Source organism: Carya illinoinensis, chromosome 15 (genome assembly GCF_018687715.1).
Source record: "Carya illinoinensis cultivar Pawnee chromosome 15, C.illinoinensisPawnee_v1, whole genome shotgun sequence".
NCBI lineage: Eukaryota > Viridiplantae > Streptophyta > Magnoliopsida > Fagales > Juglandaceae > Carya > Carya illinoinensis.
Window position 1 is genome coordinate 31,425,452 of NC_056766.1, and position 26,726 is coordinate 31,452,177.

General features: G+C 36.2%; 2 protein-coding genes across 28 annotated transcripts; both read left to right on the top strand.

Moving 5' to 3' along the window:
* Positions 1-1,176: 1,176 nt before the first annotated feature.
* Positions 1,177-10,783, top strand: LOC122295994 (disease resistance protein RPV1-like). 16 transcript variants are annotated; one of them, XM_043105329.1, is made up of 13 exons: positions 1,180-1,383; positions 1,558-1,798; positions 2,494-3,589; positions 3,917-4,198; positions 4,277-5,260; positions 5,398-5,854; positions 5,954-6,297; positions 6,430-6,665; positions 6,742-8,396; positions 8,926-9,019; positions 9,162-9,285; positions 9,867-9,973; positions 10,080-10,783. In XM_043105329.1, the coding sequence occupies exons 1-6, from the start codon at positions 1,281-1,283 to the stop codon at positions 5,818-5,820; spliced, it is 3,129 nt and encodes a 1,042-aa protein (XP_042961263.1). In that variant the 5' UTR covers positions 1,180-1,280; the 3' UTR covers positions 5,821-5,854; positions 5,954-6,297; positions 6,430-6,665; positions 6,742-8,396; positions 8,926-9,019; positions 9,162-9,285; positions 9,867-9,973; positions 10,080-10,783. The 16 variants fall into 16 exon arrangements, with proteins under 16 accessions (XP_042961264.1, XP_042961263.1, XP_042961254.1 ...); XM_043105320.1 differs by having other exon boundaries at positions 1,181-1,798; positions 6,742-7,625; positions 8,166-8,396; XM_043105319.1 differs by having other exon boundaries at positions 1,181-1,798; positions 6,742-7,625; positions 8,176-8,396.
* A 3,333-nt stretch (positions 10,784-14,116) lies between these two features.
* Positions 14,117-26,686, top strand: LOC122295998. Of its 12 annotated transcripts, none has more exons than XR_006238352.1 (12): positions 14,117-14,301; positions 14,634-14,915; positions 14,996-16,001; positions 16,107-16,563; positions 16,663-17,006; positions 17,139-17,374; positions 17,451-17,534; positions 17,697-19,106; positions 19,635-19,728; positions 19,947-19,994; positions 25,828-25,934; positions 26,041-26,686. XR_006238352.1 is itself a non-coding variant. In XM_043105353.1 (7 exons), exons 3-7 carry the CDS (start codon positions 19,060-19,062, stop codon positions 26,089-26,091), a joined length of 423 nt encoding a protein of 140 aa, XP_042961287.1. In that variant the 5' UTR covers positions 16,570-17,006; positions 17,139-17,374; positions 17,451-19,059; the 3' UTR covers positions 26,092-26,686. The 12 variants fall into 12 exon arrangements, 4 of the variants coding, with proteins under 4 accessions (XP_042961287.1, XP_042961288.1, XP_042961286.1 ...); XR_006238353.1 differs by having other exon boundaries at positions 18,172-19,106; XR_006238348.1 differs by having other exon boundaries at positions 14,118-14,301; positions 17,451-18,335; positions 18,886-19,106.
* Positions 26,687-26,726: the final 40 nt, after the last annotated feature.

Genomic DNA, 26,726 nt, shown 5'->3' on the forward strand with positions numbered 1-26,726 from the left:
CGCGCATACTCAGAGCATAGCAGCATCTTTCATTGCCTTTCAATCAATTCTTCATAATCATGATCTACTTCCATATATCCATCCATGGAATCATGATCTCTTCTTAAACTTTAGAAGGAAAGATATACACAAACAGATTATACAATATAAACTCACAAACTAATTAATTCTAGTGTGAACTTAATTTAATTTAGACCTTTCATTCTTAATTTATTCATCTGTTCAAGTACATCTTGATATATATAAATTAGATATCCAAAACTTCATATATAAATTAAAAGACGTCTTTTAATTTTCAAAACAAACTTCTCTTGTATAGACACTTGACTAACTTGTTTATCTGATTATATTGCATAAAAAATAGATTTCTTGCTTTATTTATTTATTTTTTCTGTATATGGTATTAAATGAATCCAAAAGATTTTATAAATCTAATTATTAATTTGAATTTAAAACTAAATTATTAAATTGGAAATAATATATTTACGTGTTTCATACTTTTAAAGAAAAAAATAAACCTGAAAAAGAAGACATATATATATATATAAACTAAAAAGCATATTTATAATATTTAAAAATAGTGAATATTATAAATCAGAGATGAAATTAAAGATTCCAAATATTTGCAAGGCAGGTGGTTGATTAACTAAGTGGTGGTTGTGCACGGTAACGATGGAAGAGGGGCTCGCGTGGAGATGGTTTTGTTCTGGAAATGGAGCTCACGCTGTGGAGGAGTTTCAAGGTCGCTTGGTGTGCTGCTGCTTCATGAAGTGAAAATAAAACGAAGGATAAGGCGAGAAATACGGGGAGAGTTGGTGAAAGTTGGTGGCCTGCTGTCGGGAGAGAATCAGAGGAGAAGAAAAATCAAGCGGAATATACGCATTGGTCACGGCGTAAGAAATTGGAAACCAAAGAAGAGAAAATAAACATGTGGGTCACGGGTGCTACATGAGGGAAACAGCCTTCCTATCAATTTCTAGACTTTGGGTTCTTCTTTATTGATTTTCTTTGAGTGGGAAACAGCCATTCTTTTCTTTTTCTTTTTCTTTTTCAAATTTTAGTGCATTTACAATGGATACACACTCATTAATCTCCGCTTTCAGACCGAATTTGCATGGAAAGTCACAAAAGTACATAAGTGGGGAACACATTTTCCCTCATAAATTTACCGACAATTACAAATTCAAAGGAACATCCCCAGTACTCTCCTTTCTTTGACCCACATCACATCTCTATAATTACACCTCTCTTCTGAAACATTTATCACACGTACAGAGAAGATGACCACTTCTTCCATGGCCTTACAAGGAGCTTCTTCCTCTCTCCGGTCCTCTTCTTCTTCCATCCATCCATGGACTCACGATGTATTCTTAAGCTTTAGAGGTAAAGATGTTCGCCAAAAATTTATTTCTCATCTATACCATGCTTTGAATAAAAGGGGAATCAACACTTACATAGATGATGAGCTCGAAAGAGGAGAAGAAATTTCTCAAGCACTTTTTCAAGCTATCGAAGGGTCAATGATTTCCATCATTGTACTATCTAAAAACTATGCAGACTCCAGATGGTGCTTGAACGAATTATTGAAGATCCTTGAATGTATGGGAACAGTAAAACAAAATGTTCTACCAGTATTTTACGAGGTTGATCCATCAGATGTAAGACATCAAAAAGGAAGTTTTGGAGAAGCATTCGCTAAACTTAAAGACAAGTTCGAGGGCAACGAAGAAGTGCTGAAGTGGGAGGCAGCTTTAGAAAAACTAGCCAATATGTCGGGGGTCGAGTTAAAAAATTACAGGTACTTTTGATTCTTTGAATAGATATGTGTGTGTCTGTGTGTGATGTTAAAGCGAACTTTATGAAGAAAACTAAAGCAATTTGGGCATTGATAAAGATATGGTACTACCACATTATTAATTTCACCTTAAAGTTTATTGGAGAAACTGAGAAAATGAAAAATATAAATTTAAATCTAAGAATAGAGGAATATATGAAATTTCGTCGTCCATAAAACAACTAAATAAGGTGGAAAAAAAAAGAAATAAGAAAAAGGATGATGATTTTTTATTTCTTATCAGAATCATATATACCTTCATAAAAAAAATAAAACAACTTTAAATAAGCACTGCTTTTTTGTTGCAATTTGTTTCGATTCATAAATACGTACTGATCTTCAATTATAAGTTTTAGATTAAGGGAGATCCGAGAATGGACAGAATTAAGATAGTTAAAATGTTTGTTAATACACACAAAAGAATGAAAATGTAAGTCTAACAAGGGCACGAGAAATATACAAATTAATATATAAACATTCAGATTAAGGAGGGACAAAGGCTACCCTTTCACATCGTAATCTACTACTATCACTTTGATATGAAGAAAAAAAATTGGAAAAACATGTATTATATTATTATTATATTAATCTTATTCATGTGCCATTTACTGTGAAAAGTACTATTACTCGTTAATTTGTCTTCTTTGTTATATTGATAGGAAAGAGTCAGAATTTATCGAGGAAATCATCCAATGGGCGGAGTTAAGAGTGGTAAACCAACCTCTAAGCGTTGCCAAGTATCCAATTGGGATAGAGTATCGTAAACGAGACATTTATAAACATTTAAGTATTGAAAGGAATGATATTATACGTATTGTAGGGATATTCGGAACTGGTGGAATTGGTAAGACGACTATTTCCAAAGACATCTATAACCAGTTTTACTCTCAATTTGAAGGAAGTTGTTTCTTGAAAAACGTTAGAGAAACTTCAAAACCAGCAGGAGGTCTGATTCAGCTGCAAAATACCATTCTTTTTGAGATTTTAGGAACAAAATTGGATGTTCCTAATACTGACAAAGGAATCAATGTGATTAAGAACAAACTTAGCTCTAAAAGGATTCTACTAATTCTTGATGATGTGGATGAGTTGGTCCAACTAGAAAATCTAGCCGGAGATCGCGCTTGGTTTGGTTTGGGAAGTAGAATTATCATAACAACGAGAGATCAACGTTTACTAGATAACGCTAAAGTTGATTCAAAACATGAGGTGATGATTTTGGATGACAGTGAAGCTCTTCAACTCTTTAGCTTGCATGCTGTTGGGAAAGATGAACCATCTGATGAGTATGTGGACCTCGCTAAACAAGTAATACAATATGCTAAGGGCCTTCCATTGGCTTTAGCAGTGCTAGGTTCGGATCTAAAGGGTAAAAGTGCATATCAATGGAAGAGTGCATTGGATAAGTATAAAAACATTCCCAATAGAGATATTCAGAAAGTACTTTTAGTGAGTTATGAAGGATTAGATAATAATGAGAAGGAAATATTTCTTGATATTGCATGTTTCTTCAAAGGAGAACCTTTGCTTAATATCATGAAAATATTTGACAATTGTGGTTTTTCTCCGGATGATGGTATCGACAGGCTTAAAGACAAGTGTCTTATTACTATTGAAGGTGGATATGTTCGGATGCATGACTTACTACAAGATATGGGTCAAGAAATTGTTCGTCTAGAATCACCCAACGAACCTGGTCAACGTAGTAGATTATTTTTTCACGAGGATGTCCGTCATGTGTTGGAAGAAAGCATGGTAAGAGTAAGAATAAAATATTTAATTTCACATTATTTCCCATTTTTAAAAATGAAATCTAGCGGAAAATTTTGGCCTTATGAATTAATATATAAATGAATATGTAAACATATATATATACATACATATATATATGCTAGAAATCAAAATGAATTTGTAGTTATGTATAATAGATTTTGTTTAACTAAGATCATTAATGAATAAAAGAATCATGTCTAAATTTCCTTTTTGGTTTCTAATATCCTAACATTTTAATAATGAGAAAATTGATGCTTAACTTTATAAAATAATTTTGCTAACAATTTTGTGCTTTCACTTACGTACTAGGGCACAAATAAAGTTGGAGGCATGATGATACAAATGCCTAAAGGTGAGGAAGTGATAAGGTTGAATTCTGAAGCATTTGTACAGATGAAAAGACTTAGAGTGCTTATCAATCGTAATGCAAGTTTTTCAAGTGGACCTAATTATCTCTCCAACGAATTAAGAGTACTTGATTGGTTTGGATATCCGCTACAATCTTTGCCACCCAATTTCCATGGAAATAAACTCATTATCTTTAAAATGTGTGGTAGCTTCATCAGGGAGTTAAACTTCATCAAGTTTAAGGTATCTACAATTATAATCTTCAATAACTTTGTTTCTTTAATCCATGTGCTAAACTCCTTTTATTTTTATTTTTAACAGAATATGACAATTATGGATTTTAGTGACTGTAAGTTTTTAACAAAAGTTCCAGATCTTTCAAGCATCCCAAATTTGAAGGAATTGATTGCTAGATGGTGTAGAAGTTTAGTTGAGGTGCATAATTCCGTCGGATCCTTGGCGTATCTTTGTCGATTGAATTTTCATGGATGCACTAACCTTGAAAATTTTCCAACAAGCCTCAAGTTGAGATCTTTACAATTCCTTCAACTTTGTTTTTGCTCAAGCCTTCGTAGCTTTCCTAAAATTGAGTGTGAAATGAAATTTTTAACTCGGTTGGATCTATCCTTTACTACAGTGGAAGAACTACCTTTATCAATTGGAAATCTTGCTAGACTTGATAGTTTACTTCTAGATGGCTGCAAAAACCTTAAGCGTCTCCCAATTAACTTTATTCTTCGGTTACCACATTTAACTGGACTTGGGATATTTGCTGGTTGTACAAATCTAGTAAAGAAGATGGGGTATGATGGGTCTACAACAATGGAAGACGAGATTTCATCGAATGAAGAACAACTCCAGGAATTGGCGCCTCCAACAAATTCAAGCAATGAAAGCAGTGCATTACAAGTGTTGAATCATCAGAATTGTTTCCAATCAGAATCAAATTTCTTTCCAATATCAAGTTTATTTACCATGTTTGATTCTTCGACCACTTTGACTTATTTAGATCTATCGGGAAGTGAATTTGTTAGCCTTCCCACGATCATCAAAGGATTTGTCGCACTTGTTAGGCTCTGTTTGATGCATTGCGAGAAACTTGAAGAAATCTTAGAACTTCCACCAAATATAGTACTAGTAGAAGTTTTAGGATGCAAGTCATTAGAAAGATTTCCAGAAGTATCAAGAATAATGGAATTCAATGGAAGCCACATTAGATCTCTAAAAAGGATTGACTTGGATGGCTGCGACAAAATGCATGAGAAGATTTGGATTTATAAAGTGCCAAATCCATTACTGTGGAAGGTATGTATGTGTCTCATCCTCTACTTATCAAAAAAAAAATGTATGTGTCTCATCCTCTCTCTCTCTATGAATTCTATATAGAAATAGGATGCATGACTTTAAAATAAATGATGATGACGATGATATTGGTTTAACAGGCCGGACATTATAGAACCAATGAGGACAGGGAGGAAGAAGAATGGGTAATAAATATTGAGGGGCCAAACCATTTGGAGGATATAAGCGGAATTGTGGTGTATGCCTCTATTTCTTATACAGGTCATATTGATTGCTCTGTATATGATTCCGCTATGGTAACCATTAAAACCTCAAATTGTGTATGGCGATTCAAAACTAATGAAGCTGTACGCTTGTCTAATACTGATAAAACGAATGAATTTAATAATGAAGTAATGGTGTTGTACTCCGATTTAGAATCGTTTGAGCCAAAGGTTTTGGACGATTTGGTTGTTCAACTTGATATTCCTACTTTTTTTTCGGGACTGTATTATGGGAGTTTGGGAGCCAATATTGTATACATGCATGAAAGCAGAGCACATAAAAGAAGAAAAATGGATTGAATTAAATGATTGGCCAAGTGGTATGGAATTTCAGGTGAGATTTTCATTTCATTTTTGTTTGTGCTCTCTGGTCTTAAAGACTTAATTTGGTATGGAATGCACAAGAAACTAAGAAGTTTGCTAAATCTTGTAGTTGTAGCAGGATTTTTCAGTCCATCCAAATCAAAGGACAGAGAAGAAATTGAAGAAAGTGAACACGGGGTGTTTGATGAAATGCCCCAGTTAACTTGAGAGAACCAAGAGTCTACTGTTTCTATTTATAATGTGCATTACATCAACACAAGAGATATTTTGCCGTTGGAGACTTGTGTCTATACAAGGTTACTTGCAGAAATGAAATAATACAAAGTTGACAAAGTTGGAATTAGCCGTTGCATGGATTGGGGTTGCCATATGGATGATCGGGAGAATCTTTAGCAAATGGGGATGCGTTAACCATCGTTGTGGCTATTTCTGTGAGAGATGGGTCTTCATTTGGTAAGTCTTCATTTCTGGATATAGCAGTCGATGGATTATCGGTGTTATTAGATGGATAGTAACTCAAACTATCTCTTTATGGAGAGCTATACCGCTGTATTGCTAATACAAAAGGAGCTTTTGTGCATCCAGCATTGTACGAGAATTTTGGACTAATAGCCGTTGAAGTAATGAGCAGCGGATTACCCACCTTAATTTGCAACAGAGGAGGTCTAGCAGAAATAATTGTTGATGGAATCTCAACGTTTCACATTGTATAATGGTGACGAATTGAGCCACAAGATTGTTGATTTCTTTGAAATGTGCAAGGCGGGTCCTGAAAATTGGAACAAGATCGCAAAAGCTAGTCTCTGGCGTATAAATTAATCGTAAGTATTTCACGACCAGATATAGAGAACTAACCATGACGATTTCCTTTGACACTTGGTTGTTCTTGGATTGCAGCTACGCATGGAAGATTTAAGCAAACAAGCTGCTGAACATGGGAGCAGCGTATGGATTATGGAGGCAGATGAACAAGGAACAAAAGTTAGCTAAACAAAAACATATCAACATATTCTACAATCTCCCATTTAGGAATTTGTGGAGTTTTTACAACTATATTTAGGCATGTTGAAACTTATCAAAAAAAATATTTAGGCAAATTGAAGTCATAAACATTTATATTGAGTTCTATTCATTGTATCATAGGGAAGGAGTTTGCTCATCCCAAGCGAAGAACCCCAACAAGCAACACCAGCTGCGACGTCTAAAGCCTAAACAACCAGCCATAACGTCGACAACTGAATCCTAGTCCAGACCAAGGCATAAAAGCTAACTCTTAAGAAAATATAATTTTTTTTAAAAAAATTTACTGAACAAAAGTTATTTGATTTCCTTCCATGGTTGCAAGTTATGCAGAAGGGGGCATAGAACAAGTTAGAGAAAATGGTGGAATTAAGAAGAAATTAGTTTTCATGTTTTTATTAATGCATATTTCTTATGCAACAAATGGTCCTTTTAAATAGTAAGAGAGGAAATGCTATAAATGGACCATTCTTGGTTCTCGGTCTTTTAATTTATTACCACCCAATATGAAACTGTATCTTTTGTTCATATAGCTAAAGTGGAAGCAAGATGTAGTGAGGAAATATATCACTAAATATAGAAAATGTATATTGTCAGGCAAGCAAACCATTAGAAAGACTTCAAGAAATATCAAGAATATTGGAATTCAATGGAAGCCATATCAGATCGCTAAATTGTATTATCTGCAGTGGCTGTGACAAATTGCATGAGAAGATTTGGACTTATAAAGTGCCAATTTCATTGCTGTGGAAGGTATGTATGTACGTGTCTCATGCTCTCTCTCAATTCTATATAGGATGCATGCCACTATGTTACCAGAAGATTAGATTCCATAATGGTTTCGGCATCAGAAAGAATTTTTAGAAAATGAAATTGTCAAGTTGGGGTATGAAGAAGGGGTAATAAATATTGAGGGGCCACACCATTTGGAGGATATAAACGAAATTGTAGGATATGCTTTTATGTTTTTTAAAGAAGAATGTGAGCTTGGGGTTGTTTGTATCATGATGCTAAGGTAACCATTAACAGCTCAAATCGTGTAGGCCATATCGATTGTAATGAAGTGCTATATTTCATTAAGGATGAGCTATAATGATGATGTAATGAATAAAACCAGAGGCCAATAAAATGATCTTTCTTCGTCCTTGAAACCAAATTGATCAACACAGTACTTTCGAACAAAAATTACTTTATACGTAAATTAAACATAAGTCTATATAGGTTTAGGTTTACTGATAAGTAATTCCAGTGTGAAGTTAATTTAGACCTTTGATTCTTCTTAATTTATTGATTTCTTCAAGTACTGGCCAGGGATCATATAAATTAGACATCCAAAGCTTCAATTATTTCCATAGGAAGAGAAGTGCTTTTACCGTTTATATTCCAAACTATAAAGATTTACAAAAGTACCAAGAATATTGGAATGCAATGGAAGCCACATCAAATCGCTACAAGTGATTGGCTTGGAGGGCTGCGACAAAATGCATGAGAAGATTTGGAATTATAAAGTGCCAAATCCATTACTATGGAAGGTATGTATGTGTCTTATCCTCTCTCTGAATTCTATATAGGATGCATGACTTTAAAATAAATGATGATGATGATATTGTTTTAATAGGGACATTATAATGCCATTGTGTTACCGGAAAATGAGATTCTAGAGTGGTTCCGGTATCAGAAAGAATTTTTAGAAAATGAAATTGTTAAGAGAGTGGATGATGTTGTCCAATTGAAAGGAAATGAAGAATGGGTAATAAATATTGAGGCGCCGGACTATTTGGAGGATATAAGTGGAATTGTAATATATGTCGTTCCATTTTTTAATGACGACTTTAGGGGTGAGAGTTTTTTATGGGAAGCTGAGGTAACCATTAACAGCTCAAATTGTGTATGCCGTATCGATAGTGAAGAACATCTACTTTTGTATGGTCATAATGTAACGAATAATATTGTAGCCGTAGACCAATATGAAGTATGGATGTGGTACTCTGATTTAGAATCATTTGAGGTAAAGGTTTTGGACAATTTGAGGGTTCAACTTTGTATTCCTCCCAATCCTAGGGATCCTCTTTGGGAACGGTATTATATAAGTTGGGGAGCCAATGTTGCATACAAGCACCAAAGTAGAGCACAAAGAAGTTCTTTGGAATTTCAGGTGAGATTTTCGTTTGTTCTCTCTAGTCTTTAAGACTTAGATGATTTGGTATTTGCCATTCATTTATTAGCTCAATGATTTTAGCACTCATCTATTTTTGCATTTTCAAGAATGGATAAACGTGTCTTTATTTCTTTTGTAGATTTTGATGACCTGTCTTTTCTTTTGTAAAATGATCATTTTCAAGAATGTTCAACCTTTTGATTCACATGTAGCATGGAGTTTGTGTCAGCCCAGATTGGTGGGTTATACAGAGGCTCGGGAAGGTACAAATCGATCACTTGTTCCTCATTTGTTGATAACAAATGTAACTTCACAAACGTCATATATCGATTTCTCCTGAAGAATTTTTCTCGATTAAGATTGATGATGACTGATTAGCAAAAGCCAAGAAGTATTTTGGTTTGGTTTGAGTAAGACAGCACATAGATGATATTCTTTTCTTTAGTTTCTTAGCCACATTTGTTTGTTTTCTTTCATCTTTGGCATTGGTAAGAGAATATATATCCCAGATGTTAGGACAATGATTTTCTTTTTCCCCTGATTTTTATTTTCTGACGGTTCAGTATTATGGAGCTATATTCGTTCATTGTAGGTCATTCTTGCATTATCCTTAGTCATTAAATCACATTACATTTTAGTGATTTAACCATATTTACATTTGAATGACTTTAATTCTCATGGACTGAGATGTAAAATCGAAGGATATAGAAGGAAAATACAACTTGAGACATCTGGGGTTCGAAACTTTAACTTTTTTGTAATTTGGCTAAGTGATATAGTTTGATGATTACATTTTAATTGATAGTGTTGTTGATGGTCTATATGATTGGTGAATCTGCTGCAGATCATCGAGATAATGCGAGACAGAGTTGGGGCAGAAAGGGGCTTGGGCGGGCCAATGTGCATGCCTACGAGCAACAAGGTCTTGTTGTGAAGCCTCAGATTCTTGTGGTGAGCTATTAACAAAAGAATATTGTGAGAAATAATTCTTAAGCTGTAGAAGGTTAGCCAGGATCAGGATTATTTATGCATTTCACTCCTTAATTTCATTTTACAGGTAACAAGATTCTTGTGGAACACAGGATATTTCCATGACAGGTGCATATAACTAACAGTGGCCTCGTCTCATCTTCAAAAACCCCTAAATTCACTGTCCTGCAGCTTGCTGACGCTGAGGGAGGGGGACGACCTCAAATGGCTCGCTTTATCCGAACCGCTCAAAGAACGCTTCGCTATTCTTCTTCCTGGTCTAATGCCACCCAAATTCACCATCTTTCTCTCCAATCGCGTTTTGCCATTTCTCGTTCTCTATTCCAAGCCTTTTGAATCCACAACCAAATCGCCCTTCGAAGTTAACATCCTCAGAATCCTCCGCACTGAGATCCAGTATACAGAGGCAATGTGCGCCTTCACCTTAGCTTGCTTGTTAATATCTCTAGGGGCAATGGTTGTAATGAATTGGAGTTTCTGTGCTCGTCTTGGCCCGACTCTTTGGAGGTTCAGAAAGTTTATATACTTAGGCGCAATCGAATGCTGGCTAAGAGGCAATGGGAGTAAATGACGATCTCTCTGTTTTCTTGCATGTATATATGAACTTATCCGGTGGTTAGGAAGTGTCAAGACTTTTGTACAAAAATAGGAGAAAACGCTTTTTACGGTTTGTCTGAGATTCATTGATCCAAATTTCTAATTTTGATTTTGAGTGGAGAAAGTCACTGTAGTGGGTACTCAATTCCACTGCAGCAGGTACTCAATTTTCCATGCTTTGGGGGCTGATTGGTTTAGTAGTATTCTTTTGGAGATTTTTTTTTTTTGTTTTTTGAGAATTTTTAGTGCTTTATTAGTTTTGATGAAATGTGTCATGAGGTCAATGAAAGAATGACACATGGCAAATTGGTTAAATAATTTGGTTAAAATATTAGATGGATTTGAAGAAGGCCGTGATTTAAGAAGGACCCTAGTTGATGAACACAAGATATTAGGCTCAACTTAAAAAGATATAAGAATATTGCGCCTATATATATCACTTTTTATTCGGTCTATTGGACGCTGGGCTCAAAACTCAGGATAAAAGTTCACCTAGACTTGTAAACTTGGTAAGACTCTGTATATATGGTATCTACGCAGATTCACTGTCAGGACCAGGCCGGCTTCTTATTTCTTTTTTGAGAAAGCTCTTTTTCAATATCTAAACTTGTTTTTATCTTCTTCGACCGCCAACATACATTACATGTATATATGTTTGATAAGCCAACTTGCACCCATTTACGCACGGTTTTGAACTAAAATAGGATGAATTTATAAAATAGGATATATGTTTAATAAAATAGGATGAATTCATGGAGGATGGATTGGCTTAAGAAAAAGAATATAGTAAATAAAAATTTAGCCTTGTTTTAATTTTTGGAACGCGTTTCTTTTAAAGAGAAAAATAAACCTAATAAAAAGTATTAGGATATAATTAACTTCACCATCTTAAATTATTCAACCATTTACTAGCTAGGCAGGTGCATGCAACAGTTATGTCCTCGTCTAAAAAATCAACTTGAATCATGTTTACCTAAAATATTTTATCGACAAAGAGATTACACAAAAATAAACCTATAAATTGATGTGGTACATCAGACTGTAAAGTTACTTTTATTCTAAAGTAGATCTAACGGATTCATTGAAGTCACATCATTAGTTTGTTAGTTTAATTTGTATAATCTCTTTGTATCTATAGTAGTTCTCCTATCTAAAGGGAGTTACAGTATGTAGAAACATGATTAGGTTGACTCAGATGATCCACATACAAGGTATTTGAACCAAATAGATTACTTGTGCGTAAAACACACGCCGAAAAAATAATCATTAGATTTAATATCAATTTCAAGTTGTGTGAACTTTAGAACGTAGCAGCCAACTTGCAGCCATTTACTCGGTTTTGAACTAAACTCATTCTACTTACAACAAATGCGCTATCTAATACAAGCATGCTTGTATTAGATACCCACTAATTAATTCTCTCCATAAACTTTAGACTTTGGAATTTTTCGATTGAAGATTTATCAGGTCTTGATTCAACTCGTTTTAATCTCTCCACACTAAGAATGTCGTTTGAAGATATGATCCAGCAATTTTTAATTCGGAGACTTTACCAATTGCAAACTTAGTGGCGAGACCTATCATAATCATAAAATATTTAAATTACCAATTAATACTCTTTGATTACCTAACTTGAAGAAAAATAACTATATTTTACAAAAAAAACTATTAGATTTATTTTTAATTTCCTCTAGTGTGAACTTTAGACCGAATAATCAATTACTTTAAAGAGCATAGAAAGTCACAAAAAGTATAATATTCGATATTTTCTCCTTCCTTCAGACGAAAAATTACTTTATACGTAAATTAAACACAAGTCCATATATATTTAGCTTGGTTTACTAATAATTAATTCCAGTGTGAACTTAATTTAGATCTTTGATTCTTCTCAATTTACAAATTAAGATGCATGCATGGTTCCTTGATTTCTTGCAGCATATAATATAAAACAAATTAAAATACTTTCTGCATCTTTAAAACATTTAAAATATATATTTATAATATTTAAAAATAGTGAATATTATAAATCAGAGATCAAATTAAAGATTCCAAATATTTGCAAGGCATGGCATGCAAGAGTATTGTTTATGTAAATGAGTCGAATTAATCACGTCAAAGCACAAGAAAAGTCACAAAAGTATGTATGTGATATTCCCTTTTTACGTGTATTTTTATTGTATATTTTTTTTAAATTATTACAATTAGTGGTTTTCTTATTTAAAATTACATGTGAATTTTCATGGTATTATTATATGATTTTTAAGTTGTGAACTATTTTAATATGCTTTCTTGTTATTTATTATTGTTTTGTATTTAAATTGCTTGTTAATTTAAATTAGTTATCTTTGGGCTTTAAAATTATTGTGTTTTTAGATTTTAGTATTTTATTTTATTTAATCACTTTGTTTGAATTATTTTATTTTATTTGTTATTTTGAAAATAATTTTTGTTGGATCAATTTCTTGACCCAAGATGTGAGGGTTGGACCTCATTTCTTCCCCTTTTTCTTTTTCATCCTCTTTTTCATTTTCCCTTTTTTTTTTTTTTTTCCTTCTTTTCCTTCCCTTTTTCCCCCCAGCCCGTGCAACCCTCTCTCTCTCTCTCTCTCTCTCTCTCTCTCTCTCTCTCTCTCTCTCTCTCTCTCTCTCCACCCATTTCTTCCCCTCACCTAACACCTCCACCTACACCGTCGTGCATCTCATCGCCCCCACTAGGGCTGTACACCAAACCGATAAACCGACCTAAACTGACGGAGAACGACCGCCGGAGGCCGGAATCGGCGAAGAACCGGTCGGCATTCGAGTTAAAAATATAGGAACCGACGTCAGCTGGTTCGGTTCGCGGTTCGACCCCAGGGAAAACCGCTGAATCGGCCGACGTCAACGGTAACTTTTTTTTTTTGTTTTCTACCTGTAAAGAAACGACGCCGTTTCACTCATTAAAGTGAAACAGCGTCGTTTAATACCCTTGGATGGGAAAAAAATTTAGTGGAACCAACTCGCCCCCTTCCTTCTTCGTCGTCTTCTTCGTCAAGCTCTAGGGTTTCGTCTACCAGAGCTTCGTCGCACTCCCATGGCAGAGTCGCAGACGCTGCTCCTCTGTCCCAGACGACACCGACAGCGAACCGAAGACCGCGCCGACGCTAGTCGAGACCGATGGAATCGGTTCTCTCTCCCCCAGTCGATCGGTTTCGGCCGGTTGTAAGCAACGTTTTCCCACGTCAGTGGGGTTTCGATTTGACGCCAAAACCGATGCCGACGCATCAATTTACACCCCTAGCCCCCACCATTCGACTCCCCACCGGCTGACGCATCTACCCACCAATTTTCAACCTCAACTGATCCACCATTAAGCCACACGTGCCCCTCCAAGCCACGACGTCTATTTGCTCTAGCGTCGTCGTCGCTTCACCTTCGGCCACCATTTTTCTTGATATTGCATGTTTCTTCAAAGGAGAACCTTTGCTTAATATCATGAAAATATTTGACAATTGTGGTTTTTCTCCGGATGATGGTATTGACAGGCTTAAAGACAAGTGTCTTATTACTATTGAAGGTGGATATGTTCGGATGCATGACTTACTACAAGATATGGGTCAAGAAATTGTTCGTCTAGAATCACCCAACGAACCTGGTCAACGTAGTAGATTATTTTTTCACGAGGATGTCTGTCATGTGTTGGAAGAAAGCATGGTAAGAGTAAGAATAAAAAGATTTAATTTCACATTATTTCCCATTTTTAAAAATGAAATCTAGCGGAAAATTTTGGTCTTATGAATTAATATATAAATGAATATGTAAACATATATATATATATATACATATATATATATGCTAGAAATCAAAATGAATTTGTAGTTATGTATAATAGATTCTGTTTAACTAAGATCATTAATGAATAAAAGAATCATGTCTAAATTTCCTTTTTGGTTTCTAATATCCTAACATTTTAATAATGAGAAAATTGATGCTCGACTTTATGCAATAATTTTGCTAACAATTTTGTGCTTTCGCTTATGTACCAGGGCACAAACAGAGTTGGAGGCATGATGATACAAATGCCTAAAGGTGAGGAAGTGATAAGGTTGAATTCTGAAGCATTTGTACAGATGAAAAGACTTAGAGTGCTTATCAATCGTAATGCAAGTTTTTCAAGTGGACCTAATTATCTCTCCAATGAATTAAGAGTACTTGATTCGTTTGGATATCCGCTACAATCTTTGCCACCCAATTTCCATGGAAATAAACTCATTATCTTTAAAATGTGTGGTAGCTTCATCAGGGAGTTAAGCTTCATCAACTTTAAGGTATCTACAATTATAATCTTCAATAACTTTGTTTCTTTAATCCATGTGCTAAACTCCTTTCATTTTATTTTTTTTAACAGAATATGACAATTATGGATTTTAGTGATTGTAAGTTTTTAACAAAAGTTCCAAATCTTTCAAGCATCCCAAATTTGAAGGAATTGATTGCTAGATGGTGTAGAAGTTTAGTTGAGGTGTATAATTCCGTCGGATCCATAGCGTATCTTTGTCAATTGAATTTTCGTGGATGCTCTAACCTTGAAAATTTTCCAACAGGCCTCAAGTTGAGATCTTTACAATTCCTTGATCTTTCTTATTGCTCAAGCCTTCGTAGCTTTCCTAAAATTGAGTGTGAAATGAAATTTTAAACTGGGTTGAATCTATCCCACACTACAGTGGAAGAACTACCTTTATCAATTGGCAATCTTGCTAGACTTGATAGATTACTTCTAGATGGCTGCAAAAACCTTAAGCGTCTCCCAATTAACTTTATTCTTCGGTTACCACATTTAACTGAACTTGGGATATTTGCTGGTTGTACAAATCTAGTAAAGAAGATGGGGTATGATGGACAATCCATTCTAGCTATTGGGTCTACAATAATGGAAGACGAGATTTCATCGAATGAAGAACAACTCCAGGAATTGGTGCCTCCAACAAATTCAAGCAATGAAAGCAGTGCATTACAAGTGTTGAATCATCATAATTGTTTTCAATCAGAATCAAATTTCTTTCCAATATCAAGTTTCTTTACCATGTTTGATTCTTCGACCACTTTGACTTATTTAGTTCTATCGGGAAGTGAATTTGTTAGCCTTCCCACGATCATCAAAGGATTTGTCGCACTTCATGAGCTCTGTTTGATGCATTGCGAGAAACTTGAAGAAATCTTAGAACTTCCACCAAATATAGTAATAGTAGAAGCTGCAGGATGCAAGTCATTAGAAAGATTTCCAGAAGTATCAAGAATAATGGAATTCAATGGAAGCCACATTAGATCTCTAAAAGGGATTGGCTTGGATGGCTGCGACAAAATGCATGAGAAGATTTGGAATTATAAAAGTGTCAAATCCATTACTGCGGAAGGTATGTATGTGTCTCATCCTCTCTCTCTCTCTCTATGAATTCTATATAGAAATAGGATGCATGACTTTAAAATAAATGATGATGACGATGATATTGGTTTAACAGGCCGGACATTATAGAACCAATGAGGACAGGGAGGAAGAAGAACGAGTAATAAATATTGAGGGGCCAAACCATTTGGAGGATATAAGCGGAATTGTGGTGTATGCCTCCATTTTTTATACAGGTCATATTGATTACGCTGTATATGATTCCGCTATGGTAACCATTAAAACCTCAAATTGTGTATGGCGATTCAAAACTAATGAAGCGTTATGCTTGTCTAATACTGATAAAACGAATGAATTTAATAATGAAGTAATGGTGTTGTACTCCGATTTAGAATCGTTTGAGCCAAAGGTTTTGGACGATTTGGTTGTTCAACTTGATATTCCTACTTTTCTTCCGGGACTGTATTATGGGAGTTTGGGAGCCAATATTGTATACATGCATGAAAGCAGAGCACATAAAAGAAGAAAAATGGATTGAATTAAATGATTGGCCAAGTGGTATGGAATTTCAGGTGAGATTTTCCTTTCATTTTTGTTTGTGCTCTCTGGTCTTAAAGACTTGATTTGGTATGGAATGAACAAGAAACTAAGAAGTTTGCTAAATCTTGTAGTTGTAGCAGGATTTTTCAGTCCATCCAATTCAAAGGACAGAGAAGAAATTGAAGAAAGTGAACACGGGGTGTTTGATGAAATGCCCCAGTTAACTTGAGAGCACCAAGAGTCTACTGTTTCTATTTATAATGTGCATTACATCAACACAAGAGATATTTTGCCGTTGGAGACTTGTGTCTATACAAGGTTACTTGCGGAAATGAAATAATACAAAGTTGACAAAGTTGAAATTAGCCGTTGCATGGATTGGGGTTGCCATATGGATGATCGTGAGAATCTTTAGCAAATGGGGATGCGTTAACCATGGCTGTGGCTATTGCCGTGAGAGATGGGTCTTCATTTGGTAAGTCTTCATTTCTGGATATAGCAGTTGATGGATTATCGGTGTTATTAGATGGATAGTAACTCAAACTATCTCTTTATGGAGAGCTATACCGCTGTATTGCTAATACAAAAGGAGCTTTTGTGCATCCAGCATTGTACGAGAATTTTGGACTAATAGCCGTTGAAGTAATGAGCAGCGGATTACCCACCTTAATTTGCAACAGAGGAGGTCCAGGAGAAATAATTGTTGATGGAATCTCAACGTTTCACATTGTATAATGGTGACGAATTGAGCCACAAGATTGTTGATTTCTTTGAAATGTGCAAGGCGGGTCCTGAAAATTGGAATAAGATCGCAAAAGCTAGTCTCTAGCGTATAAATAAATCGTAAGTATTTCACGACCAGATATAGAGAACTAACCATGACGATTTCCTTTGACACTTGGTTGTTCTTGGATTGCAGCTACGCATGGAAGATTTAAGCAAACAAGCTGCTGAACATGGGAGCAGCGTATGGATTATGGAGGCAGATGAACAAGGAACAAAAGTTAGCTAAACAAAAACATATCAACATATTCTACAATCTCCAATTTAGGAATTTGTGGAGTTTTTACAACTATATTTAGGCATGTTGAAACTTATCAAAAAAAATATTTAGGCAAATTGAAGTCATAAACATTTATATTGAGTTCTATTCATTGTATCATAGGGAAGGAGTTTGCTCATCCCAAGCGAAGAACCCCAACAAGCAACACCAGCTGCGACGTCTAAAGCCTAAACAACCAGCCATAACGTCGACAACTGAATCCCAGTCCAGACCAAGGCATATAAGCTAACTCTTAAGAAAATATAATTTTTTTTAAAAAAATTTACTGAACAAAAGTTATTTGATTTCCTTCCATGGTTGTAAGTTATGCAGAAGGGGGCATAGAACAAGTTAGAGAAAATGGTAGAATTAAGAAGAAATTAGTTTTCATGTTTTTTATTAATGCATATTTCTTATGCAACAAATGGTCCTTTTAAATAGTAAGAGAGGAAATGCAATAAATGGACCATTCTTGGTTCTCGGTCTTTTAATTTATTACCACCCAATATGAAACTGTATCTTTTGTTCATATAGCTAAAGTGGAAGCAAGATGTAGTGAGGAAATATATCACTAAATATAGAAAATGTATATTGTCAGGCAAGCAAACCATTAGAAAGACTTCAAGAAATATCAAGAATATTGGAATTCAATGGAAGCCATATCCGATCGCTAAATTGTATTATCTGCAGTGGCTGTGACAAATTGCATGAGAAGATTTGGACTTATAAAGTGCCAAATTCATTGCTGTGGAAGGTATGTATGTACGTGTCTCATGCTCTCTCTCAATTCTATATAGGAGGCATGCCACTATGTTACCAGAAAATTAGATTCCATAATGGTTTGGGCATCAGAAAGAATTTTTAGAAAATGAAATTGTCAAGTTGGGGTATGAAGAAGGGGTAATAAATATTGAGGGGCCACACCATTTGGATGATATAAACGAAATTGTAGGATATGCTTTTATGTTTTTTAAAGAAGAATGTGAGCTTGGGGTTGTTTGTATCATGATGCTAAGGTAACCATTAACAGCTCAAATCGTGTAGGCCATATCGATTGTAATGAAGTGCTATATTTCATTAAGGATGAGCTATAATGATGATCTAATGAATAAAACCAGAGGCCAATAAAATGATCTTTCTTCGTCCTTGAAACCAAATTGATCAACACAGTACTTTCGAACAAAAATTACTTTATACGTAAATTAAACATAAGTCTATATAGGTTTAGGTTTACTGATAATTAATTCCAGTGTGAAGTTAATTTAGACCTTTGATTCTTCTTAATTTATTGATTTCTTCAAGTACTGGCCAGGGATCATATAAATTAGACATCCGAAGCTTCAATTATTTCCATAGGAAGAGAAGTGCTTTTACCGTTTATATTCCAAACTATAAAGATTTACAAAAGTACCAAGAATATTGGAATGCAATGGAAGCCACATCAAATCACTACAAGTGATTGGCTTGGAGGGCTGCGACAAAATGCATGAAAAGATTTGGAATTATAAAGTGCCAAATCCATTACTATGGAAGGTATGTATGTGTCTTATCCTCTCTTTGAATTCTATATAGGATGCATGACTTTAAAATAAATGATGATGATGATATTGTTTTAATAGGGACATTATAATGCCACTGTGTTACCGGAAAATGAGATTCTAGAGTGGTTCCGGTATTAGAAAGAATTTTTAGAAAATGAAATTGGTAAGAGAGGGGATGATGTTATCCAATTGAAAGGAAATGAAGAATGGGTAATAAATATTGAGGCGCCGGACTATTTGGAGGATATAAGTGGAATTGTAATATATGTCATTCCATTTTTTAATGAAGACCTTAGGGGTGAGTGTTTTTAGGGGAAGCTAAGGTAACCATTAACAGCTCAAATTGTGTATGCCGTATCGATAGTGAAGAACATCTACTTTTGTGTGGTCATAATGTAACGAATAATATTGTAGCCATAGACCAATATGAAGTATGGATGTGGTACTCTAATTTAGAATCATTTGAGGTAAAGGTTTTGGACAATTTGAGGGTTCAACTTTGTATTCCTCCCAATCCTAGGGATCCTCTTTGGGAACGGTATTATATAAGTTGGGGAGCCAATGTTGTATACAAGCACCAAAGTAGAGCACAAAGAAGTTCTTTGGAATTTCAGGTGAGATTTTCGTTTGTTCTCTCTAGTCTTTAAGACTTACATGATTTGGTATTTGCCATTCATTTATTAGCTCAATGATTTTAGCACTCATCTATTTTTGCATTTTCAAGAATGGATAAACGTGTCTTTATTTCTTTTATAGATTCTGATGACCTGTCTTTTCTTTTGTAAAATGATCATTTTCAAGAATGTTCAACCTTTTGATTCACATGTAGCAGGGAGTTTGTGTCAGCCCAGATTGGTGGGTTATACAGAGGCTCGGGAAGGTACAAATCGATCACTTGTTCCTCCTTTGTTGATAACAAATGTAACTTCGCAAACATCATATATCGATTTCTCCTGAAGAATTTTTCTCGATTAAGATTGATGATGACTGATTAGCAAAAGCCAAGAAGTATTTTGGTTTGGTTTGAGTAAGACAGCACATAGATGATATTCTTTTCTTTAGTTTCTTAGCCACATTTGTTTGTTTTCTTTCATCTTTGGCATTGGTAAGAGAATATATATCCCAGATGTTAGCACAATGATTTTCTTTTTCCCCTGATTTTTATTTTCTGACGGTTCAGTATTATGGAGCTATATTCGTTCATTGTAGGTCATTCTTGCATTATCCTTAGTCATTAAATCACATTACACTTTAGTGATTTAACCATATTTACATTTGAATTGTTAGGACGTTGTGGTACGGGGCATACAATTACAACTGAAGTAGAAATGAGAAAGAATAAAAGAAATAATAAGGAACTCCAATTGTAGAAGAATTTCACTTATAGCAAAAGGATTACAAGAATTTCTCTCTTGAATAAGGAGAGCACAATTGACAATACCCTCTTTTATAAAAGGAGAAAACTCACTCTTTTCTTATAAAAGGAGAGACAATATATAGGAGAAACCTCACTATTTTTCTCTCTAAAACTCTCTCTCTTTCTCTAAATTTTTCTTTCAAAATGGGATAGGTTTCTTAAAGCAAAAACATGTATTTATAGGAGTTAAAGGAGGTGGAAGATGGCGGAAGCAACTGGAAGATAGCGGAAGCAAATGTGAACGCAAGCTTGATGTAGGTTGTCAACTAGCCACCATTTTTGACCCATAAAGGTGGCGGTGGAAGATAGCGGAAGCAAGTGGAAGATGGCGGAAACAACTGGAAGATGGCGGAAGCAAATGTGAATGCAAGCTCAACTAGCCACCATTTTTTACCCATAAAAGTCCATAAAAGTGGCTTTACCGCTACATATCTCCCACTTAAAGTCACTTTTGTAATCCTTCTATCTTTTCTACACTTTCCATCTCCATGCCGCTTACATATCTGCTAGGCCTAAGGAGGATCGACACCAGATAAACTTGTCATTATTAATTGGCTTTGTTAATATATCTGCTAGGTTGTCTTTTGTATGGATTTTTTGTATATCCACACTTCCTTCTTCCACCTTCTCACGAACGAAGTGATACTGAACTCGTATGTGCTTTGTCCTTGAATGAAATGCTGGATTCTTTGCCAAATGCAAAGCGCTCTGACTATCACAAAATAAATCAACCTTCTCTTGTAAGTGTCCGAGCTCTTCCAGTAGCATTTGCAACCATATTGCCTCTTTGCTAGCTTGTGTAGCTGCGACATATTCTGCCTCCGTTGTAGAAGTAGCCACGATAGACTGCAATTTGAAACCCAGCTTACAGCTCCTCCAGCAAGAGTAAACACATAACTTGAGGTGGACTTGCTCTTGTCAAGATCACCTGCATAATCTGAATCAACATAGCCTCTGACAGTAAAGTCTGATCCTTCATAACATAATGCGACATTTGAGGTACCCTTGACATATCTCAGGATCCTCTTTACAGCACTCTAATGCTCTTTACCAGGATTCGCCATATATCGACTAACCACTCCCACTGACTGTGCAATGTCTGGTCTTGTACAAACCATAGCGAACATTAAGCTACCCACTGCTGATGTATACGGTACTCGAGACATTTCCATCCTCTCTGCTTCATTGCTAGGACTCATACTTGAGGATAACTTGAAATTAATAGGAAGAGGGGTAGAAATTGGCTTACAATCTTGCATGTTGAAGCGTTGCAAGATTTTCTTCAAATAATTTTTCTGAGAAAGCCATATCTTCCTATTATTTCTGTCTCGGTAAATTTGCATCCCTAGAATCTTGTTTGCTGGTCCCAAGTCCTTCATTTCAAACTCCCTAGCCAACTGTGCCTTTAAGTCTGTAATACGATCTTTGTTGGGGCCTGCTACCAACATGTCGTCAACATACAACAACAGAATAATGAAATTACCATCACCAAATCTCTTGTAGTAAACACAAGGATCTGAACTATGTCTGTTGTATCCAAGGCTCATGATAAAGGAATCAAATCTCTTATACCAACATCTCGGCGCCTGTTTGAGACCGTATAGAGATTTGTTCAACCTGCAAACCAAGTTCTCTTTTTCTTTTTCTTCAAAACCTTCTGGTTGGAGCATGTAAATTTCTTCTTCAATTTCTCCATGAAGAAATGCAGTTTTCACGTCCAGTTGTTCTAAGTACAAGTCAAATGTAGCACACATCGCAAGGACTGCTCGAACCGTTGAGAGTCGAACAACAGGAGAGAATATTTCGTTAAAGTCTATGCCTTCTTTCTGAGCGAATCCTTTCACCACCAATCTAGCACGATACCGCTCCAATTGATCATTGCCATTTCGTTTGATCTTGTAAACCCATTTGTTTCCGATGGCCTTCCTTCCTTGTGGTAGTGGTACAAGATCCCATGTTTTGTTTTTATGGAGAGCTTCAATTTCTTCTTGCATTGCAACCATCCACAGAGAAGCTTCTTGACTATTTGTAGCCTCATGGAAATTTGACGGTTCTCCATCTTCTGTTAGTAGACAGTATGCGACATTTCCCTCCATGATGTACTCTGAGTGTCAAGCTGGTTCTCTTCTCTCCCGAGTTGATCGTCGAACTTGTGGAATTGCACACTCAGCTTGTTCTTGTTCTTCGTGCTCTGATATTGCTTCAGAAGAATCTGGAACTTCTAATTCTTGTCTTTCTTCAACTTGAACTGTAGTAGTCTCTGGTTTCTCTTTTGAAGCGCTATCATTTTCTTTTTCTTGTACCTTATCTTCTACAAATACAACATCCCTGCTGATTAGCACCTTGCGGGCAGTGGGATCCCACAGGCGATACCCCTTGACTCCATCAGCATACCCTAAGAAAATACATTTTCTAGATTTTGGATCTAGCTTTGATGTTTCTTGGGCGTTGTACATAACATAAACAGGACTTCCAAATGTATGTAAGTGAGAATAATCAGCTGGCTTATCAGTCCACATCTCCATCGGCGTTTTCAGATCAATTGCGGTTGATGGTGACCGATTGATCACATAACAAGCAGTCTTGACTGCTTCTGCCCAAAATGACTTGACCATTCCCGCAGTTCTCAACATCGCTCTTGTTCGTTCTAACAACGTTCTGTTCATCCGCTCTGCTACTCCATTTTGTTGTGGAGTGTATGCCACCGTGAGCTGCCTTTTGATACCTTCTTGTTGACAGAAGCTATCAAATTCAATGCCAGTATATTCTCCTCCATTGTCTGTCCTTAAACACTTGATCTTCTTTTCAGATTCAAGCTCAACCCGCGCTTTGAATATTTTGAAAACTGGAAATACATCTGCTTTATTTTTTATTGGATACACCCAACATCTCCTGGAGTAATCGTCAATAAATGACAAAGTATTTTGCTCCTCCTAGGGACAAAACTGGTGCTTGCCAAACATCAGAATAGATTAGTTCTAAGATAGCTTTACTTCTAGCAGAGGAACTACTGAATTTCAATCTGTGCTGCTTACTAGTAACACAATGCTCACAAAAGGGTAATGAAACCTTTTTGAGCCCTGGAAGAAGCTTTTGTTCAGCAAGAATCTTCAAACCTCGTTCCGACATGTGGCCAAGCTTATGGTGCCACATCATTGTTAATTCTTCTGCCGAACTTGCCAACGCAGTGGATGCTTCTCCTTCTTGTTGTGTTTCTCCTTTAAGCATGTACAAATTTGCAGCTATCTTTTCCGCTTTCATCATTACAAGCGCGCCTTTAACTATTTTCATGATCCCATCTTGAATATGGGTTTTACACCCACTATTATCTAATTGTCCTAAAGACAATAGATTTTTCTTCAGGCCTTTCACATGTCGTACCTCCTGAATGGTGCGAACTGTACCGTCACACATCTTCAATTTGATGGTACCAATACCAGCAATCTCCAAGGCATGATCGTCTCCCATGAACACAGATCCTCCTGAGATAGGTTCATATTGATAGAACCATTCTCTTCGGGGAGTCATATGCCATGTTGCTCCTGAGTCAATAAGCCAGACATCAGCAAATCTTCTTCTACCTTCAGTAACTGTTGTTGCCTCACTATATAAAATTTCACCATCATCTGAGGTGCTTGCTACACAACCCTGAGCTTTTGACAACTCAGGGCCTTTTCCTTTGGCTTCTTCGTTCTTCTTGAGATGCCAACACTCCCTTTTGTAGTGCCCTTTCTTGCCACAGTGATGACACTTGACATTCTTCTTACTTCTGGATTTTGATCTACTCTGATTTTGACTCCCACTGGGGCCACGTTCCGTTGATCTCCCTCTCGTCATTACCAAAGCTTCGGCTTGTTGTGAACCTCCTAGTCTATCTTCTTTGCTTTTGCGCCGACTTTCTTCGTCAAGAACCGCAGCTGCAATATCATCGAAGACTAGAACTTCAATGTTGTTGGTTAAGTTGATGATGAGTTGATCATACGAATCAGGTAGACTTTGAAGTAGAATTTCAGCACGTTCACTCGTCTCTATGTTATGCCCCATTGCTGTGAGCTGTGAAAATGAAGTGTTGAGGGTGTTGATGTGGTCTGTCACCATAGTTGACTCCATCATCCGAAGGGTGTAGAGTTTTCTTCTCAAGAAAATTTTGTTGTGTAGTGATTTGGCCTCGTACAATTTTGTCAGAGTATCCCATATCTCTTTTGCTGTCTTTTTCTCCGCCACACTTGACAATACTCCATCAGCTAGTGCTAGGTGCAGATTAGCAATAGCATTGCCATCCATCTCGTTCCACTTGTCGTCGTCAGTGATCTCATCTGGCCTATCTCCAATTGCCGTCAAGCAATTATCTTTCCTCAAAATTGCTTTTATTCTCATTTTCCACAATGAGAAATTACTCCCATTGAACTTCTCTATTTCGTACTTCGTCGCCATTATTGAAGATGCCTCCTTTCCACTAACTGGATCTAACTGTAGCACGAAAACCAGCTATAAACCTGATGCTCTGATACCACTGTTAGGACGTTGTGGTACGGGGCATACAATTACAACTGAAGTAGAAATGAGAAAGAATAAAAGAAATAATAAGGAACTCCAATTGTAGAAGAATTTCACTTATAGCAAAAGGATTACAAGAATTTCTCTCTTGAATAAGGAGAGCACAATTGACAATACCCTCTCTTATAAAAGGAGAAAACTCACTCTTTTCTTATAAAAGGAGAGACAATATATAGGAGAAACCTCACTATTTTTCTCTCTAAAACTCTCTTTCTTTCTCTAAATTTTTCTTTCAAAATGGGATAGGTTTCTTAAAGCAAAAACATGTATTTATAGGAGTTAAAGGAGGTGGAAGATGGCGGAAGCAACTGGAAGATAGCGGAAGCAAATGTGAACGCAAGCTTGATGTAGGTTGTCAACTAGCCACCATTTTTGACCCATAAAGGTGGCGGTGGAAGATAGCGAAAGCAAGTGGAAGATGGCGGAAGCAACTGGAAGATGGCGGAAGCAAATGTGAATGCAAGCTCAACTAGCCACCATTTTTGACCCATAAAAGTCCATAAAAGTGGCTTTACCGCTACATGAATGACTTTAATTCTCATGGACTGAGATGTAAAATCGAAGGATATAGAAGGAAAATACAACTTGAGACATCTGGGGTCCAAAAATGTCCATTGAATATAAAGATAGGGTTCGAAACTTTAACTTTTTTGTAATTTGGCTAAGTGATATAGTTTGATGATTACATTTTAATTGATAGTGTTGTTGATGGTCTATATGATTGGTGAATCTGCTGCAGATCATCAAGATAATGCGAGACAGAGTTGGGGCAGAAAGGGGCTTGGGCGGGCCAATGTGCATGCCTACGAGCAACAAGGTCATGTTGTGAAGCCTCAGATTCTTGTGGTGAGCTATTAACAAAAGAATATTGTGAGAAATAATTCTTAAGCTGTAGAAGGTTAGCCAGGATCAGGATTATTTATGCATTTCACTCCTTAATTTCATTTTACAGGTAACAAGATTCTTGTGGAACACAGGATATTTCCATGACAGGTGCATATAACTAACAGTGGCCTCGTCTCATCTTCAAAAACCCCTAAATTCACTGTCCTGCAGCTTGCTGACGCTGAGGGAGGGGGACGACCTCAAATGGCTCGCTTTATCCAAACCGCTCAAAGAACGCTCCGCTATTCTTCTTCTCAGAATACTCCGCACTGAGATCCAGTATACAGAGGCAATGTGCACCTTCACCTTAGCTTGCTTGTTAATATCTCTAGGGGCGACGGTTGTAATGAATTGGAGTTTCTGTGCTCGTCTTGGCCCGACTCTTTGGAGGTTCAGAAAGTTTATTTACTTAGGCGCAATCGAATGCTGGCTAAGACTTAAGAGGCAATGGGAGTAAATGACGATCTCTTCGTTTTCTTGCATGTATATATGAACTTATCCGGTGGTTGCCGATTGGGAAGTGTCAAGAATTTTGTACAAAAATAGGAGAAAACGCTTTTTACGGTTTGTCTGAGATTCATTGATCCAAATTTCTAATTTTATTCGATCTATTGGACGCTGGGCTCAAAACTCAGGATAAAAGTTCACCTAGACTTGTAAACTTGGTAAGACTCTGCATATATGGTATATACGCAGATTCATTGTCAGGACCAGGCCGGCTTCTTATTTCTTTTTTGAGAAAGTTCTTTTTCA

What these genes read in the sequence shown, in the direction of transcription:
- LOC122295994 (XM_043105316.1), top strand. Translation starts at nt 1,281, where the DNA reads ATGACCACTTCTTCCATGGCCTTACAAGGAGCTTCTTCCTCTCTCCGG. An exon ending in ATGTGTTGGAAGAAAGCATG is followed by an intron (nt 3,590 to 3,916) that starts GTAAGAGTAAGA and finishes CTTACGTACTAG; the next exon opens with GGCACAAATAAAGTTGGAGG. An exon ending in TAAACTTCATCAAGTTTAAG is followed by an intron (nt 4,199 to 4,276) that starts GTATCTACAATT and finishes TATTTTTAACAG; the next exon opens with AATATGACAATTATGGATTT.
- LOC122295998 (XM_043105352.1), top strand. Translation starts at nt 19,552, where the DNA reads ATGTGGTACTCTAATTTAGAATCATTTGAGGTAAAGGTTTTGGACAAT. An exon ending in GAAGTTCTTTGGAATTTCAG is followed by an intron (nt 19,729 to 19,870) that starts GTGAGATTTTCG and finishes TTTCTTTTATAG; the next exon opens with ATTCTGATGACCTGTCTTTT. An exon ending in TTATACAGAGGCTCGGGAAG is followed by an intron (nt 19,995 to 25,827) that starts GTACAAATCGAT and finishes AATCTGCTGCAG; the next exon opens with ATCATCAAGATAATGCGAGA.